The sequence below is a fragment of the Scyliorhinus canicula genome, chromosome 12 (assembly GCF_902713615.1).
Source record: "Scyliorhinus canicula chromosome 12, sScyCan1.1, whole genome shotgun sequence".
Taxonomy (NCBI): domain Eukaryota; kingdom Metazoa; phylum Chordata; class Chondrichthyes; order Carcharhiniformes; family Scyliorhinidae; genus Scyliorhinus; species Scyliorhinus canicula.
This window is the reverse complement of record NC_052157.1, coordinates 139,178,936-139,198,981: the sequence shown is the minus strand read 5'-3', so window position 1 is coordinate 139,198,981 and position 20,046 is coordinate 139,178,936. Positions and strand designations below refer to the sequence as shown.

The 20,046-nt window shown below is 46.6% G+C and overlaps 1 protein-coding gene across 3 annotated transcripts in view; it reads left to right on the top strand.

The window, feature by feature from the left end:
* Positions 1-20,046, top strand: part of sez6b (seizure related 6 homolog b) — a 1,051,857-nt gene that overhangs the window by 939,087 nt on the left and 92,724 nt on the right. For all 3 annotated transcript variants that reach the window (XM_038814277.1, XM_038814276.1, XM_038814278.1), the window contains one exon: positions 9,554-9,750. In XM_038814277.1, the coding sequence (XP_038670205.1) occupies positions 9,554-9,750 (197 nt within the window). The remainder of the gene's footprint in view (positions 1-9,553; positions 9,751-20,046) is intronic.

Genomic DNA, 20,046 nt, shown 5'->3' with positions numbered 1-20,046 from the left:
CGCCCTATGGCTCACGGGCCACAGGTTGCCCACCAGTGGTTACAAATGTGCCCCAGACAGACCGTATAAGGAGGGTATAATGCACCTCATTCTGTGGCGAAGAAAGAGAATGCACATTTCTTTGTACGTATGGAACCGCATTGGCTGAAGCCTGGGAGCAAGTTAACTCTGAACTCAGTAAACAATTCCTGCTATGGCAAGAGACAGGGAGAACCAAAAAGGAGGGATCTAATAACAAGATTGAAATTTAAAAATAGCTTTTATTTTTCCCTTCTGGGTCTGAGGGGAGGATGGAATAAAAGGTTCCTTCACTCCAATAGACAATAGCTCACAAAGGGATTCATGAAATTTGGAGCTTTCTTGTGTGAGGCTTTCTGGTTGTGGATTCAAGTCCCATATGCTCGATGCTGCATTGATACAGGATTGTAGAGGGTTGTTCTCAAATAAAACATGGCTCGAGTTATAACCCTGGACAAAAATCAGTGACAGCACTGTTTCAGATCAAAGCTATATTGATCTTGAAGTGACATTGATCCTGAGCTGCTGCGACCTGTCTGGTAGTGGTACATGAATTTTAGTTGCTGAATCTATGCTCTGGATATATATTAACATTACCTGTCTAATATTTTTCGCTAAAGGAGCACGGACGAATTCAAGCCTCTGAAATTGTAGCTTCTATGCCTGTGGCATTAGGCAGGTCTCCTTTCTTTGGTTGATAAGGTCTTACAGGAAAGAAATGTCATGACTACAAAAACATGTACTTATTACAGCTTGCTGCCATAGATTATCCCCCTAATGAATTCTGCCAGACACATTTTCAATATCGAAGACACAAAGTGGCAGTGGTTTGTGATGCAGTGTATCTCATTCGGCTTGTGGGCAGCCAAGAGAATCCAAAAAGTAGACAGTGGTGTTTACAGAGAATGTGTTATGACATGCTGTCAGGGTAATTAATATCCTGGGGCTTTTTTATGGTGTCAGTTAAGCAGTGGTAATAGGTCACAGAGATGGTCGATATGTAATAGTGTTTCATTAGTTTTGTTTGGGGGGGGGGGGGGGGGGGTGGAGTTTGACATTGCGTGCAGCATCTAATCAAAAGCATGCAGTGTTTCCTGACATCTTGTTCTTGGTCAACATCAAGCCGGGGTAAATTATAGAGACAAAGTTGTGTGTTGATAGCGCAGGCAATTTTTCATCACAAGACGGAGCTGAAGATTACAGTATGGAAATTTATTTTTGTTAAAAGTGGTGGCACCCTCTGGTTTTGAAAAGATTTGTGAATGTTGATGTTATAATGTTGCCACGGTGACATTCGGCCTGTATGAGGCAATTGTGTGCAGAAGTGACTTCCATCATGAAGTTTTGACAACTTTTTTTTTGCAACCAGACCCAAACCTCAGAGCCATGTCGAACCAACAAGAAGGTACCTTTTGTCTCTTGCGTGGCGACCACTGTTGCACCTCTCGCTGATGCAATGTGCTATCTGGTGTGGTGCAGTTGCAATTAGATGCCTATAACCAGCTCTCCATCTAACAAGTTGCTTAAGGGCACTAGTTCCATAATACCTAACTGTGAGCATGGGCCAGGGGAGAGAGCACCTTGCATTCAACCTTGCCCTTCACTCAATCGAAGATTGTTTTGTGCATCGTTGCTAGGAGCACAAATTACCCTCAACCACCAACTCCCACCCTCCTTGAAATAAAATTCTCATCTCAGAAGAAACAAGAGTCTGACGGGAGTACGGCATTTTGTAGGACGAGCAATCCATACCGGCTAACAAGTGTCAGTGAGAGTGTAGATCAAGCTGGTAATTTAATTCCAATTATACACCCAGGGGGGGCTTCACTGAGTTGTGTTATCTTGGCTTGAACAGTTGTAAGCAAAGTAAAAATTGACCTTCGTATTGTAACTATGGTTATTACTTTCCCAGGAATGTTGGTCTATTTTGCGCCTTGTGTTCACTTATTTCATTTTAATTAAAACCCCTATTGCAGGCACCACAAAGAATGGAGATAGAGGATATCACATTGACACATGGTATTCCACTTTGATCGAGTAATAGCTGCCAAGAATTCATCAGCTAACTAGTCAGCAGCATCAATGAGGCAAAAAACTGTGCTCGTCACCTTGCTTCCTGACCGTCAATTATAGCCACATGGTGCTGAGCACTATCCCTTAGATACACAAGCTGAGAAATCTGGGATGTGTATTATGTTGTGAGGCTTTGCAACAGTCCTAAGTAATTTAAAAATGGAGTCATATCTTCCAAAGGCTGTCCCACTTTCTCAAATAAACGACACAGATTTTCCCGTTGCAATCTGCTCCGTTATTCTTCAATCTGTAGGAGCCAGTGGGAAAAGGGATAAGCAAAAGTAAGTCAAATTGAAAACCTATTGTGCAAAGGATAATGGATGTCTGACAGGCTTTGTAAGGCAATGCTTCCAGCGCAGAATTTCAAAGCGTGGTGCCCCAGACTGCGATCTTATCAGCTTCTGGCTATCCATAATTAAGTTTATTGATTTACTGGTACAGTATGTATGTCGCTGTGTGCCAATATTAAGTCTTTTGTGCAGTTTGTTTGTTTTTTGTCTGAGGTTCTCTTTCAGAAGAGGAAAAAGGGGTTCCCCTGGGCTGTTTAAATATTCGCAAAGGATTCTCCCACCCAGAAATATGTGCACATATTGACAATTCCTTATTTAGATGATGCCACTCACACTCGGTAACATTCAGCTGGATTGGAAATTATAACCTTCAAATTACTCTCTTGTATTTATTTCATCGTTTAGATTTATATAATAAAATTAGGGCCTATTTTGCCGATGAAAGATATTGGCTATACATCAACATCCTGTGTGCTCCACACAGTTGCTATGTAATGATGTCCACATTGCAGGATTAGTGATAGGGCTATGATCCTTGGTAGTTTATCGCGATATCATTCATGATTGTTTCTTGGTGGGCAGCACGGTGGCCTAGTGGTTAGCACAACCACCTCACGGCGCTGAGGTCCCAGGTTCGATCCCGGCTCTGGGTCACTGTCTGTGTGGAGTTTGCACATTCTCCCCGTGTCTGCGTGGGTTTCGCCCCCACAACCCAAAAATGTGCAGAGTAGGTGGATTGGCCACGCTAAAGTGCCCCTAAAATTGGAAAAAATAATTGGGTACTCTAAATTTATTTAAAAAAAACAAAAGAAAAAACGATTGTTTCTTGGTGATTAACACTAGTACAAGCACGATCTGGGTATTCACTGGCATATCTCATACTCCTGCATCGCCCACAAGCCGGATGACCATTAGTTCAATGAGGAGTGTCGGAGTGCATGCTTAGGCCAATACCAAGTGTACTTGAAAATAAGTTACCAACCTGTTGGAGTTGCAAAACAGGACCAAATGTGTCTTAAACAGGAGAAGCGAAAGTGCCAGATAAACAAAAACAAGGATCCCATAACCAACAACTCACAAGTTCAGCAATCCTGCCACGCATGGCAGTAGACAATCGAACAATTAACAGAACGAGGATACTTGAGTATTCCCATCCACAATGATGGCCGAGACCTCCAAGTATGTGCAAGCAAAGGTTTGGAGTGTTTGCAACCATCTCCAACAAGATATGCTAAGTGAATTGTCCTTCACAGTCTCTTGAGGACCCCACCACCACTTCTCAAGGACACTTAGGTTTTGGTACTGAATGCTTGGGAGTGGGGGACTCTCAAGATCACTTTGTGATTGGGACACCTTTTCAAAATGACACCTTGATCTCTGAGGAACCAGCCTGGCCGGCGGATTTAGTTCCCCACTTCAGAAAACACTTTCAAGTGTGGGCTTGACCGGCGGTGAGAAACTCCCAAGCCATTCTGGGCGGGATTAGCAGGGTTGTTCACGCTGCTGGTAGTGCTGGGAAATACCCCGCTATCTAACGCCCCCTGAGGTCGCATTCAGCGTTAATTCCTGCAGTAAGGAGCTCCAATGAGCGCAGTTCCTCAGCGCAGGAAGAAATCAGGACGCCATTTTTAAATGGTGCCCCGATCTCTTGACCTAACGGCGTGAACCCTGGATCCCCCCCAACGCCCAAATCACCTGTTGGGGGCTCCTTAAGCCTCCCGCATGCCATCACAAACCGGCAGCATGAGCAAAATGCCAGCTTGGCTCCTTGGCAGTGCCAGGCTTGCACCCAGGTGGCACCAGCAAGAGGCTGACTACCCAGGGGTCTCCAATCGCTTGGGAGTCCTATCCAGGCGTCGTTCTGGCTGGACCCGTGGGGGCCAGTATTAATCGGCGCTCGGCTGGTGTCTCCTCGGAGAGGCCGGTTGATGCTGGGGGTGGGGGAGGGGCATTCAATCCAGTGTCAGCACGGCCAAGTTGAATTTTAAACTCACTTAACTGTGCTCGATTAGGCCCCACGCCATTAGTGTGGGTCCGATCCAGATCGTGACGTCTCACGAGATCTGGTTAGATCTCGCAAGGCATAATGGCTGTTGGTAATTCCGGGGGAGGTGTCTCCCAGGATCTACTGGCCACGTCCTACCCTGATTCCAGCGGGATGTGACAGGTAGAGGCACCCTCAGTGTGAGCGAATACAGTTTTGGATCTCACCGAAAAAGCCGGAGGAAAACACGCCAAACCTTCCTCAAATGACAATTAATGAGTAAGAAATAGCTTAGGGATTAGCCCCAGCTATGTATGACTTGCTCTTACTTAACCTTTGTACTTAAACATAGAACATAGAACAGTACAGCACAGAACAGGCCCTTCGGCCCTCAATGTTGTGCCGAGCAGTGATCACCCTACTCAAACCCACGTATCCACCCTATACCCATAACCCAACAACCCCCCCCCCCTTAACCTTACTTTATTAGGACACTACGGGCAATTTAGCATGGCCAATCCACCTAACCCGCACATCTTTGGACTGTGGGAGGAAACCGGAGCACCCGGAGGAAACCCACGCACACACGGGGAGGACGTGCAGACTCCACACAGACAGTGACCCAGCTGGGAACTGAACCTGGGACCCTGGAGCTGTGAAACATTTATGCTAACCACTGTGCTACCGTGCTGCCCCACTTGTATGTAAATAAATGTGTTTTCAACAAAAAGCCATCATCTCCTGCACAATGTCCTCTCGAGTAAGAAGATAACAAATCCTGAGTTAAAACCATGATAACAGAACCATCACCTCCAAGTTCCCCCACAAGTTGCCTACCCCTAAATTGGACATTCATGGCTGTTCCTTCATGGTCATAATCCTGGGAGTACCTTCACCACAGGTGGTTGAAGAAGAAGACCCAGCTTCACCTTTGCAAAGGCAACTAGCAGTGAGCAATAAATGCTGGCCTAACATCTGTAATAATAATAATAATAATTGTTATTGTCATAAGTAGGCTTACATTAACACTGCAATGAAGTTACTGTGAAAATCCCCTCATCACCACACATACGGCACATGTTCGGGTACACAGAGGGAGAATTCAGAATGTCCAATTCACCTAACAAGCATGTCTTTCAGGACTTGCAGGAAGAAACCAGAGCACCCGGAGGAAACCCACATCATCTAAATCTCAAGTGAACGTTTGTGAATTCAATCTATACTATTTAGCATTGTTCCAATAATTATTTTCTGTGTTCCCACTACCTCCCACAAATTGTCCTGACTTGGTGACTAGACAAGGTTAAGAGAGTTTCTGATGAGCTGAGAATAATTGTACTATTTAATTCATTTACAGATCTTTGCATATAACTATCTCACACATCCTGCAAACATCGCACACACTCTCAGACCATGAGACACGCCGTGCACCATTATAAAAGCTTCACAAAATTGTTGATTAAATCACTTCAGATGCTGTCAAGGAGATGTGAAAAACTGTTTTCATGCACTGGCTCTGATCAGTTAATACTTATGTCAGAGGGTTGCTGTGGAAACATGGTATGTTTTACCACAGATTCTGCATTCTAATCTGCTCTCAGCCAATTGGCAGTGTTTTCTGAAAATGTAGGGATGAGTTGGTAGTTGATCAGAAAAGCATTGATAATTGAGTTGTGAAAACTTTTCATTGTTCTATTTCATCACTGAACACAAAAATGCTTTGTTTCTTTAATACGGCTGTGAGGGTAAACTCAAATGTTTATGACTGGTTCGGGTTTAGAGACTGCTTTTGTGTTCAATGTTCCTCCATCTCCTCCTCCTCTTTTAGGTGCCCTAACCTGACAGGGCATTGACAGCCATGGACTTCCATTGGATTGGTTCATGATGATGCTTGGCAAAGTGCTGCAGTGGTTTTCCATTGCCTTCTGCAGTATTGCTGACCAGGAAAATCTCCCATTCCTACCATCTGCCATCAAGCACCTTAGAAGGATTTACAAGCTGATAATCAGCTGATGACCAACTTCTAAGGTGTTATGGGCCAGGGTTTAGAGAACCCCAAAGTGTATCCTGGAGTTCACCTGACCCACGACTTTTAATAGATTATGGTTATGGATAGCACATGGTCCACTCTACAGGTATGGTGCAAACAGAGTATTACAGTACTTTTAAATTAAAACAATGTTTATTCTATGAACTCAAGTTAACCTTTTTAAAACATACAGTGAACATCTCAGCAACCATCAATTCAAATACAACCCCCAAAGAATACAACACTAAGTAATCCTTAATAACTTCCCAAACAACATCCAGAAGACAAAAGAAGCACCTTTTAACAGAAGCACATTAGGTTTACATTCACTACTGAGAACATTTATAATTCTGAATTCGCCAAATGATCAAGAGATAATCTTTTCATGGCAGAGAGATCAATAGTACACCTGCTCTGTCTGGCTTCAGTTCCAATGCTGAAAACAAAACTAAAACACACCCTGCAGCAAACAGCCTAAAATGAAAGTAAAAAGCTGAAAGACAGCCCAGCTCCACCCACTCTCTGACATCACTGCAGTAGTAAACACTCATTTCTTAAAGGTACTCTCACATGACAAAGGACATCAAGTCCTGAAGTAGAACTTGAACACCAAGCTTCTGGCCCAAGATAGGGATGTTACCACTGCACCTCAAGACCTCCTATGTTCAATGGTGCCTTATGCCAAAGGTGCTGTAACCTGTATGCAGTATTCCAGGTGAAGCCTCACCAACACCCTGCACAATTGCAACAAAACCTTCCTATTTTTAAACTTCAACCCTTTGCAATAAAGGCCAAAATGCCGTTTGCCTTCTGAACTACTTGTTGGACCTGCCTGCTAGTTTTTTGATGTTCATGCATTAGACCATAAGACCATAAGACATAGGAGCAGAAGTACGCCACTTGGCCCATCGAGTCTGCTCCGCCATTCAATCTTGGCTGATATTTTCTCATCCCCATTCTCCTGCCTTCTTCCCAGAACCCCTGATCCCCTTATTAATCAAGAACCTATCTATCTCTGAATTAAAGACATTCAGTGAATTGGCCTCCACAGCCTTCTGCGGCAAAGAGTTCCACAGATTCACCACCCTCTGGCTGAAGAAATTCCTCCTCACCTCTGTTTTAAAGGATCGTCCCTTTAATCTGAGATGGTGTCCTCTGGTTCTAGTTTTTCCTACAAGTGGAAACATCCTCTCCACGTCCACTCTATCCAGGCCTCGCAGTATCTTGGACGTTTCAATTAGATCCCCTCTCATCCTTCTAAACTCCAACGAGTACAGATCCAGAGTCCGCAAACGTTCCTCATACAACAAGTTCTTCATTCCAGGAATCATTCTTGTGAACCTCCTCTGGACCCTTTCCAAAGCCAGCACATCCTTGCTTAGATACAGGGCCCATAACTGCTCACAGTACTCCAAATGGGGTCTGACCAGAGCCTTTTACAGCTTCAGAAGTACATCCCTGGTCTTGTATTCTAGCCCTCTTGACATGAATGCTAACATTGCATTTGCCTTCTTAACTGCCGACTGAACCTGCACATTAACCTTAAGAGAATCATTAACCTTAAGAAAATGCAGAGGAACACCTAGATCCCTCTGCACTTCACTCACCTGACGTCTCTCTCCATTTATATAATAAGCTGCCTTTTGATTCCTCCTACCGAAATGTATGACTCGCCCAGTCACCCAATCTATCTGTATCCCAGCGCAGAATCACAATACCCTCATCACAACATGCCCTACCACCTATTTTCATATCATCAGCAAATTTGGAAGCCTTACAGTCTTCCTCCAGGTCACTAATGTAAATAGTGAACAACTGCGGGCCAAGAACTGATCCCTGCGGTACTCCACTAGTTACATCTTTACACTGTAAAAAGGACCCATTTATTCCAACTCTCTGCTTTCTATGTGACAGCCAGGGCTGGATTCTCCGCACCCCGACACCAAAATCGCGTTCGGCGACCGGGCGGAGAATCCGTTTTCCCGCACGAAATTGGGAATGGCGATGGTTCCGCGATTCTCCAACCCCCCCCCCCCCCCCCCCCCCCCCCGAAAAGCCGAGTATCCACCGCCTCACTATTCTCTGTCTCCAACCGGCCAAATTATCGACGGCGTATTTATAATGTGTTCCTGCCGTTCGGGAAACTCACGAGACTCAGTCCACAGGCGCCACAGTCGGGGGCGGGCCAATCGGAGAGCGGTGTGGCCTCATTTGGGACTGGGGAGCTACATGTGCAGGTGGTCCGGCTCGGGCAAGCGGCTGATCGGGGGACTATATCAGCGCTCCAGGTCCACTTGCTGAGTCTGCCATGGAGCATGGTGGCGCGGCCTCTGACCCGGATGTGCGGGGGGGCCGTATTGGCAGCTGGAGCAACGAGCTCCACGACTGCTGCCTGCTAGCCGCCTGCACGGCTGTGAATCTGTGACCTTTTGAAAAGACCACAGTTGTCACAACGGTGTGGGGACGTAGTCCCAAAAACGGAGAATTCAGCCCCCAGTTTTCAATCCACGCCAACACACTTCCTCCAACTCCATGGATTTTTACTTCATGCCCCAGCCTCTTATGCAGCACCTTTTCAAATGTCTTTTGGAAATCTAAATATATTACATCGACAGATTTCCCTCTATCTACCCACTGTTACATCCTCAAATAATTTGCGCAAATTTGTCAAACATGATTACCAAGAAAGGAAAAGATAGCAAGTAAATCCTCAGGAGCTAAGAATCATATTGGATATATTATAGGAGAATTTAATATCCATTCAGCGTAATGGTGAATTGTTTAGGTTGCGTTAAAAGTTCTATTCTGTAGCTTAAAGCATAAGTTGCTGACAGAGATGGTGTTTAGTCAGTAGAGCCTTTCATCTTTTGTTCCAATAATTGGCTCAAAACATGAAACCTTGTTGTGTCTGGATGGTGACATCCTTCAGCTATTAACTGGAATTTCTGATTTCTTCTTAAAAGTTAACAGCCTCCATGTTGATCATAACACCCTCAAAGCAACAGTAATAATCTCTTGGATCTTCAACCCACGCCTTCATTACTGCCTTAATACCATTTGTTTGTTGTGATCACACCTAGCAGTGCACTGAAATTTCCATTCACTTGTCTGAGAAGGTCTTGACCTCACATGTGACTGACAACTGTGTCCCTTCTACAGGTTAAACATGGGAAGGAATGATGTTCTCACTTTTTATGACGGGGATGATCTAACAGCCAGAATATTGGGCCAGTATTCAGGGACCCATCGTCCGTTCAAACTGTACACAACCATGGCAGATGTCACCATCCAGTTCCAAACTGATCCAGCAAGCAACGTGTTTGGATATCAACAGGGATTTGTCATTCATTTCTATGGTGAGCAAACATATTTTGTTTGTCCAGTTAAACTGAACAACTTTGTACTTTGACTGAAAACATGCAGATCCTACTTATCAACTGCACCCAGGATAGTCACATCTTTGTTTGCAGAATGTACCTCACACACACATGGTTAAGAAAATTCATTATGCAAGTTTCAATTGGTGTATGAGTCAGTCCTTCTCCTCAGACCTGTAAATAAATGACAACCCATAATTAGGCGGTGGTAAGTATTTGCCACAATAATTACTATTATTGTAGGGCTCATAGCTTGCGAGCCAATGTCGTTCATCTCTATCATGCTGCTCCACATTTTGTTCATGAACATTATTCCCCACTTGCAAAAGGTTAGAAAGAAACAGAATAATAGCTGAGCAATTGTAATGAAGTCAGGAGAGTTGGATAGTCTAAGCAATGAATGTCCCAGTGGACATCCATCATCAGTCGCAATCCTTCTTGTAAGTTGTTGGCAAGACATGAATTCTTGCAGAGAGTCAGCTCCCTCAACACAAAGAGAGTGAAATTCCCTGATTGAGAGAAGCTTGCAGTCAAGTGTTAGTCTGCACCAAATTTCTTGTCCATTTTCCAAGATTCTAGCATCATGCTTACACTGGGTACCTGCCTCACCTCGTTGCGGTGTCCTCTATAATTCTCACATCAACGCAGGAGTTATTCATTCCTCTAGTTTTGCCCCGTCTTCTGTGTTCAGGTGGTTTTTCCCATATCATTGGTGAAAAGTTTCCATAACCTTTAAAGGTCATTCCAACAATTTATTACTGTGCCACTAATTGCCTTTGTTGTTTCATTAAGCATAGCCAATTTAAGAATTGTTCTAGCAAACAGATTTGACACATAATTATAAAAATCTCAGCTGAGTGTGCCAATCAAAATAATTAAAATTGCAGAAACCGTGATCTAAAGAGACCTTCTTTAACATTCTGAATGATTGATGGTGCTGTTTTAGAACTGAAAAGTAGCTTTGATTCCATCTTTCAGGTTGATTTTGGCTGAAATTTTCTGAGCAAAGTTAATCAGAGGTCTCGGGATTTCAGAGTCATTAGCAACAGTGCACTGTATCCTCGCGGATGTCTATGTGATCGAAACAATGTGGGGCATTAAACAGACATCAAAGCTAGTTATGTTCCCTGTATTCACCCACCAAGCTGAGCCTCCTACATTAGTTGCTCCAGCATCACTAATTAAACTTTGCTCTCATCAAAAACAGTTGCAAATTTAGCTGTTACTATTTCACATTGCATTCTGCTTTCAGGCAAAACATTAAGCTTTGCTGGCTTCTTAGTTGAAGATATTGTTGGTTCAATAGTCCATGCCCATGTGCGTCAAGACCTTGGCAATGTTTGGGCCTGGACTGATAAGTGGCAAATGATCTTCATGTCACAGAAATGCCAGACGATGGGCACATTTAACGGAAATGAAACAGAGTCCCTTGTCAAGCGCATTTAGCCGGGTGTTTCCTGGCGCTGGCAGAGCCGAGAACGATCACGATATTAAACGGGACCCTTCTTCATTCTGGGTCTCAGTGACGAACACCCCGCCGAGGATGCATTTAGTCCCATTTCCTGCATTTAACAAGCACCACCACCGCGGCCTCCGGACCTACCACAATGCCCCAACTCACTAATAATTGGGTCACCAAGCCCCCACACCCCACCTCATAAGGGCCTGATCCCCAGCATGATGCCACCTGAGCACCTTGGCATGGCCAGCTTGGCACCCTGGCATTGCTTTTGGCAGCCTTGCAGTGCCACTTGGGCACCTTGGCAGTGCCAGTGTATCACCCAGGAGGCACTGCCAGGGTGCCCAGGTGGCACTGCCAGGGTGCTAGGTTGGCAGTGCTGCAGTGCCCTGGTGGCATTGAGGGTGCCAGGGTACCACCCTTCCCGGGGACCAACCGCTCTGATTGCTTGGGAGACCCCCCCCCCCCCAGTGGTGGTACGCCTGGTCCATGTTTGTGGAAACCGGTGCTAAATGGTGCCCGCGCAGGGTCTCCGAGGCGAGGTTGTTAGGTCCCGGGTCCTGGGTAGATCCGGCGCAGACATATTCAAGTGACACTGCTCACTTGAAAATGTAAATCTCGGTCCCGATCTCAATGGGCAGGATCCAGATTGCGACACGTCCCGAGATCTCGTTAGATCTTGCGAGGCGTGACAAGGCCGGTAAATCTTGCGGCTGGGGTGCGGTGAGGCTGATAGATCGTGCCCAATGATCATCTCCATGAGAAATTCAATCATCGCCCCTTGAATCCACCACCATCAAAAATCTGTGGGTTATCATTGACCAGAAACTTAACTGAACCAGCTTTGTCAATATAAATACAATGGCAATAAGAACGGGTCAGAGGGCGTGATTTACCGGCTGTTCACGCCGGCGGGAAATTCCGGTCCCACTACGGTTAATGGGTTTCCTGGCGATGAGGGGTGCCTGTCAACGGGAAGTCCCATTGACAATGGCGGAAACAGTAGATCCCACTGCCGGGCCTTGTCCCCGCCCAGAGGCTGTGGGTTCTGTGATGAGTAGCTCACCCCTTCACCTCCCCCCCCCCCCCCCCCCACCTCCCCTCCCACCCACCCACCATAAATTTGTCCACCATCTACAATGCACAATCCAGGGAGTGTGATAGAGCGGTGTTCTTCAAACTTTTTTTCCGGGGACCCATTTTTACCAACCGGCCAACCTGCGGGACCCAACCTGGCCGACCTTCGCGACCCACGCCGGCCGACCTGCGCGACCCACCATTTTCTCTTACCTTGTTTGCTGCTGATAAAAATGGAGGAAATGGTTTTGGGTCCCTTTGGCCCTCGTACACGCTCCTCCAATGGAACCTGTTGGATGAAGGTGAAGCCTTCCTGTGTCGGAAAGTATGGAGTCTCCATCTGTCCAAAGTTCTGCATTTTTTTCCTGTGAAATTTTATCAAATAACCCCCCCCCCCGCCGAACTTGTAAAACGATAAATAAAATGAATAAAATAAATCAGAACTGAGAGGGAAAATTTGTCAGATATTGTACTGTAGCTGGAAGAGACTGCAACAGACGTGTAGCAATCGTAAGAACAAGTGATGGATGACCAGGTGCCGGCCGGGGGGGGGGGGGGGGGGTGTTGTGGGGGGGGTTTGCATTGAGACAAAAATGTGCGGGATATAAAAAATGGGTTAAGACGGAGGAGAAAGATCACAGTCGAAAGTGGTTGAACTCAGTGCTGCGATCTGAGGGCTGTAACCTGTTCATTGGCGCAAATTAACCCTATTTTAATCATGGCGGTTTGTCATAGCGGTGAAGGAATTAAGGCATAATTAGCGTGCTGCAAGTCTTTTCGAACCTTTTCGAGCACATGTTTAAAATGGGCAGGCTTTCTATTCAATTTAAAATTGCCAGCTCTGCTGTGATCAGTGGTGTGTGAGCTGCTGCTGGAATTGATGGGTGTGCATGCACGCTGCCTTAAGAAAAGATGCCAGAATTTGCATTTATATAACACCTGTCATGTCTGAGGAAGTCCCAGAGCACTTCACAGTCATTGAAGTACCTTTGAACTGTCGTCACTGTTGCAGTGGAGGCACACGGCAATTCATCTCCATACAAACAACGGTGAGATAAATGACTAAATAATCTGGGTTTGAGTTGTTGGTTGGGGGATAAATGTTGACCTGGGTCCAAGAAAAGCTCCCCTCCTTGTCTTCAGTGCCCTATCTTTTATCTCATATTGATGAGGCGGACGAGGCCTTGGTTTACGGGCTTAGCCTGAAGACCAGAAGACATAGGAGCAGAATTAGGCCATTCGGCCCATCGAGTCTGCTCCGCCATTCAATTATGGCTGATATGTGTCTCATTCTCATTTTCCTGCCTTATCCCCAGAACCCCTGATCCCCTTTATTGATCAAAGAGTTCCACAGATTCACCACCCTCTGGCTAAAGAAATTCCTCCTCATCTCTGATTTAAATGATCGTCCCTTCAGTCTGAGGCTGTGCCCTCGGGGTCCAGTTTTTTCTGCTAGTGGAGACATCCTATCCATGTTGACTCTATCTAGACCTCTCAGTATCCTGTAAGTTTCAATAGGATTCCCCCCTCATCCTTCTGAACTCCAGCAAAGAGTATGGACCTGGAGTCCTCAACCGCTTCTCATATGATAAGCTCTTCATTCCAGGGATCATTCTTGTGAACATCCTCTGGACCCTTTCCAAGGCCAGCACATCCTTCCTTAGAAACGGGGCCCAAAACTGCTTACAATACTCCTTATAGGCCTTATACAGCCTCAGAAGTACATCCCTGCTCTTGTATTCTAGCACTCTTGACATGAATGCTAACATTGCATTTGTCTTCCTAACTGCCAACTGAATTTGCATGTAAACCTTAAGAGAATCTTGAACTAGGATTCATAATTCCCTTTGTGCTTCTGATTTCCTCAGCCTTTTCCCCTGTAGAAAATAGTCTATGCCTCCATTTTTCCTACCAAAGTGCATAACCTCACACTTTTCCACATTGTATTCCATCTGCCACTTCTTTGCCCACTCTCCTCGCCTGTCCAAATCCTTCTGCAGCCCCCTTGCTTCCTCAATACTATCTGCCTTTCTGCATATCTTTGTATAATCTACAAATTTAGCAACAGCGCCTTCAGTTCCTTCTTCCAGATCATTAATGTATATTGTGAAAAGTTGTGGTCCCAGCACCGACCCCTGAGGTAAACCACTAGTCACCGCTGCCATCCTGAAAAAGACCCCTTTATCCCCACTCTCTGCCTTCTGGCAGTCAGCCAATCCTCTATCCAGGGCAGTATCTTACTCTTAACACCATGTGCTCTTAACTTATTTAAGAGCCATCTCTATGGCACCTTGTCAAAAGCCTTCTGAAAATCTAAATAGATCACATCCACTGGTTCTCCTTTTCCTAAGTTCCTTGTTACTTCCTCAAAGAATTCTAGCACCCTTTGAGGGCAGCGCGTGGGTTCAATTCCCGTACCGACTGAGGTTATTCATGAAGGCCCTGCTTCTCACCTTTGCCCCTCACCGGAGGTGTGATGATCCTCAGGTTAAATCTCCACCAGTCAGCTCTCTCCCTCAAAGGCGAAAGCAGCCAATGGTCATCTGGGACTATGGTGACTTTTATCCTTTTTAGTACATTGAGTGTGCAAGAAAATATTTTTTCTCATAGAATTTACAGTGCAGAAGGAGGCCATTCGGCCCATCGAGTCTGCACCGGCTCTTGGAAAGAGCACCCTACCCAAGGAGGTCAACCTATCCCCACAACCCAGTAACCCCACCCAACACTAAGGGCAATTTAGCAATCCACCTAACCTGCACATCTGTGGACTGTGGGAGGAAACCGGAGCACCCGGAGGAAACCTACGCACACACGCGGAGGATGTGCAGACTCCGCACAGACAGCGACCCAAGCCGGAATCGAACCTGGGACCCTGAAGCTGTGAAGCAGTTGTGCTATGCACAATGCTACCGTGCTGCCCCTTTTGCAACCATTCCCAAACAAAATCATGCTCCTCCCCAAACTAGACTTCATATCAAGTAGCAGTAAAACAAAGCAAGACAGAATAACACCACCATTGAAGTACTTTTGAACTGTAGTCATTGTTGGGCTTTTATTGCTAAAATGTGGTCACATTGCAAGTCTGCAATTAAAATCATGGCTGTAGAGGAATTATGAAGTAATCTTTCAATTACAAACCTGCTAGTTTTGTCTCAAGGTGACTTTAAAATGAAGAACTTTCCATACATGGAAAATACTAGGTTGCTTCTATCTATCAAAATTCAATATCTCAAATTAAGGTATTTGAGGTTGAAAATAAAATATTATTTCAGTCAAATCCCAATAGAAAGGGTAAACACACTCTGTGCTGTGAAGCTGTGTCAGTGACAGGAATGGATTTTATTGCTCGTCTCTGGAAATCCCACTGACAAAGGAACAATGCATAATGCAAGTGTTTGCAATGTAACAAAATCAAAATGTGAAGACCGTAATGTTCTCTCTATTCTTCTTCAACCTTTCACAGATTTACAGCTCTGTGGCTGTTTAACAAAGCAACATTAAGTATTAATTCTGAATGTAAATGGAATATATTGGATTGGTTAATTTAGCAGTTAAAACATATTCTCCCATAAAGCACAGCCCAAATAACACAGGGCGTGACCTAATCAGATTGCAACAGAGTCCCGTAACCAGCGTGTTTAGACGGGTGTTTCCCGGCGCTCACAGCGCAGAGAAACACCAAGCTATCAGTTGGGACTTTGTTACAATCTGGGGCTTCAGAGGGAAACATGATGTGGAGATGCCGGTGTTGGACTGGGGTGAGCACAGTAAGAAGTCTTACAACACCAGGTTAAAGTCCACCAGGTTTGTTTCAAACACGAGCTTTCAGAGCACTGCTCCTTCCTCAGGTGAATGGCGAGGTATGTTCCAGAAACATTTATATAGATAAAGTCAGAGATGCTGGACAATGCTTGGAATGCGAGCATTTGCAGGTAATCAAATCATTACAGATCCAGAGAGAGGGATAATCACAGGTTAAAGAGGTGTGAATTGTCTCAAGCCAGGACAGTTGGTAGGATTTTGCAAGTCCAGGCCAGATGGTGGGGGGTGAATGTAATGCGACATGAATCCAAGATCCCTGTTGAGGCCGCACTCATGGTGCTGAACTTAGCTATACGTTTGTGCTCGGCAATTCTGCGTTGTCGCGTGTCCTGAAGACCGCCTTGGAGAACGCTTACCCGGAGATCAGAAGCTGAATGCCCTTGACTGCTGAAGTGTTCCCCGACTGGAAGGGAACATTCCTGCCTGGTGATTGTCGCACGATGCCCGTTCATTCGTTGTCGCAGTGTCTGCATGGTCTCGCCAATGTACCACGCTTCGGGACATCCTTTCCTGCAGCGTAAGAGGTAGACTACATTGGTCGAGCCGCACGAGTATGTGCCGCGTACCTGGTGGGTGGTGTTACGACATGTAATGGTGGTATCCAAGTCGATGATCTGGCATGTCTTGCAGAGATTGCCCTGGCAGGGTTGTGTGGTGTCGTGGTCACTGTTCTGAAGGCTGGGTAATTTGCTGCAAACAATGGTTTGTTTGAGGTTGCGCAGTTGTTTGAAGGCCAGTAGTGGGGGTGTGGGGATGACCTTGGCAAGATGTTCATCTTCATTGATGATGTGTTGAAGGCTGCGAAGAAGATGTCGTAGTTTCTCCGCCCCAGGAAAGTACTGGACGACGAAGGGTACTCTGTCAGTGGTGTCCCGTGTTTGTCTTCTGAGGAGGTCGGTGCAGTTTTTTGCTGTGGCGCGTTGGAACTGTCGATCGATGAGTCGAGCGCCATTTCCCGTTCATACGAGAGCATCTTTCAGCATCTGTAGGTGTCTGTTACGCTCTTCCTTGTCTGAGCAGATCCTGTGTATACGGAGGGCTTGTCCATAAGGGATGGCTTCTTTAATGTGTTTCGGGTGAAAGCTGAAGAAGTGGAGCATCGTGAGGTTGTCTGTGGGCTTGCGGTAAAACGAAGTGCTGAGGTGACCGTCCTTGATGGAGATGAGTGTGTCCAAGAATGCAACAGAATTTGGAGAATAGTCCATGGTGAGTCTGATGGTGGGATGGAATTTATTGATCTCATCGTGTAGTCGTTTCAGTGATTCTTCGCTGTGGGTCCAAAGGAAAAAAATGTCATCGATGTATCTGGTGTATAACATCGGTTGCAGGTCCTGTGTGGTGAGGAAGTCTTGTTCAAACTTGTGCATGAAGATGTTGGCATATTGAGGTGCAAATTTGGTCCCCATGGCTGTTCCATGCATCTGGATGAAGAATTTGTTGTCGAAGGTGAAGACGTTGTGATCTAGAATGAGGCGGACGAGTTGCAGAATTGCGTCTAGAGATTGGCAGTTGTCGGTGTTGAGGACTGAGGCTGTTGCAGCAATTCCGTCGTCATGGGGGATGCTGGTGTAGAGTGCCGAGATATCCATTGTGACGAGGAATGTTCCTGGTTCAACTGGTCCATTGGTGCTGAGTTTCTGTAGGAAGTCCGTCGTGTCGCGACAGAAGCTGGGTGTACCCTGTACGATGGGTTTCAGGATGCCCTCGATGTGGCCTGAGATGTTCTCACACAGGGTCCCATTGCCTGAAACGATAGGACGGCCTGGTGTGTTGGCCTTGTGTATTTTCGGGAGGCAGTAGAGATCTCCAATGCGGGGAGTATATGGGATGAGAGCACGTAGGGTGCTCTGAAGGTCTGGATCCAAGGTCCTGATCAGTCTGTTGAGTTGGCGGATGTGTTCCTTGGTTGGATCTGCGGGTAACTGTCTGTAGTGTTCCTGGTTGTTCAGTGTTCAGTGGGAAACGCCAGGCTGAGGCCGCGCAGAGTCCCATTTCCTGCGCTAAACGGCATCGCTCACCAGAACTCCTCAGTGCCATTTTTAAATGGCATCCTGATGTCTCGACACCCCCCCCCCCCCCCCAAACCCGGACAGGACCCCACAAAGCCCCAACTCGCCTAATAAGGGGTTCCTCACACGGGTAGGGCACCTCCACGCCCGATCCCCAGCGTGGAAACAAAATGCCAGCCGATCACCCTGGGATTACTCCTGCCACCTGGCAGTGTCACCTGGACACCATGGCAGTGCCAGGCAGGCACTCAGGCGGCAATGCCAGGGTGCTGGGCTGGCACTGACAAGGGGCCCAGGTGGCACCAGCAGTGCCAGGATACCACCCTGCCCAGAGGGCAACCACTTGGGAGCCTCCGACCCCTGGGAGATCCCCCCCCCTCCCCCCCAGTGCCATTCCATCTGGTCCCCGTTTATGGAGACCAGCAGAACTGAATAGCGATCGCCTGGGGTCTCCAAGGCGAATAGGTTAGAACCCAGGGCATCGGCACATCAGATAAGCCTATATTAGGGTGAAACTAGCTGTCTCTCTCTCTCTCTCTCTCTCAGTTCATGGGCGGAATTCTCCGACCCCTCGGGAGGTCGGAGAATCGCCCGGGGCCGGTGTCAATCCCGCCCACGCCGTGTCCCGAATTCTCCGACCCCTGAGATTCGGCGGGGGCGGGAATCGCGCCGCGCCGGTCGGCGGGCCCCCGCGGTGATTCTCCAGCCCGCGATGGGCCGAAGTCCCGCTGCTGACAGGCCTCTCCCGTCGGCGGGAATCAAAACACCTACCTGATTGGCGGCGCGGGCGGGCTCTGGGGTCCTGGGGGGGGGGGGGGGGGGGGGGGAGTGGTTCATGCCACTCCGTCCCGCCGGGACCCCCCGCCCCGCCAGGTAGGGGAGAATCCCGGCCATGGTTTCAAAAATTTCCTTCTCACATTCCTGTCTTCTATTACTTATACTGTACTTGGTTCGAGTAGTGCAGCAGAATGCAATCTATCTTGAAAAGGTTCCTCAGGCCATCTGGTACAGGTAGAAGTGGGATTCCCAGTATCAGTTTTTCACCAGGAGCAGTCAAATTATAACACAGGGGCATTAGGAATAAAGAAAGGCTTTCATTTATAATTTGCTTTTCATAACACTCCAATGCCTTTAACAGCCATTGAAGTTCTTTTGAAATATTGTAATGTGGGAAACATGCAGGGTAACCTCACAGACGATAATGTGGTAATGACCAGATCAATCAGTTTTAGCGATGTTAATTGATCTGAGGGATAAATATTGGCTTGGACTCCAGGAAGAACCTTCATGTTCTTCATCCAAATGAGATCTCTTACATCCAGCTGAGAGCGGCGACAGGACCTCAGTTTAATGCCTGATCCAAATGATGGCACTTCTAGACAGTGCAGCACCCTTTCAGGGGTTCATGAGTATCAGTAGATACTTCTTGATCAAACCTTTGCCGTGGAACTTGAACCCTCAACCTTCTGACTCCGAGACGGGAATCCGTCCCACTGAGCTAGTGCTCCCGTGCATGAGTTAGGCATTACTTGCAAATTGTCTTCCGTGCCACCTTTGTCCATCCCGCTTCTCTGCTGTGTCGAAATTGATTATTCCAATGAACACTTTGCATTCGCTGTCAACTGTCTTTAGAAAATGATCAGCACTGTTTCATGCAATGCATATCAGCACAGGCATAGAGAGCTTGTGTCCCAACGCTTTTCCAAGTAGGTTGCTGGTGCTAGTCGGACATTGGTAATGAAAATTCATCATAGTTTCCTACATATTCACAATCTGAGACAGTTGATATTGTGTTTATTTGTGACTACGGGCGCGATTCATCTCATTGGGAACAAAGTCCCACAGCGGGCACGTTTAACCGCATGTTGCCCAGCGCTCGCAGCACCAAGAAACACATGGCTATACAAT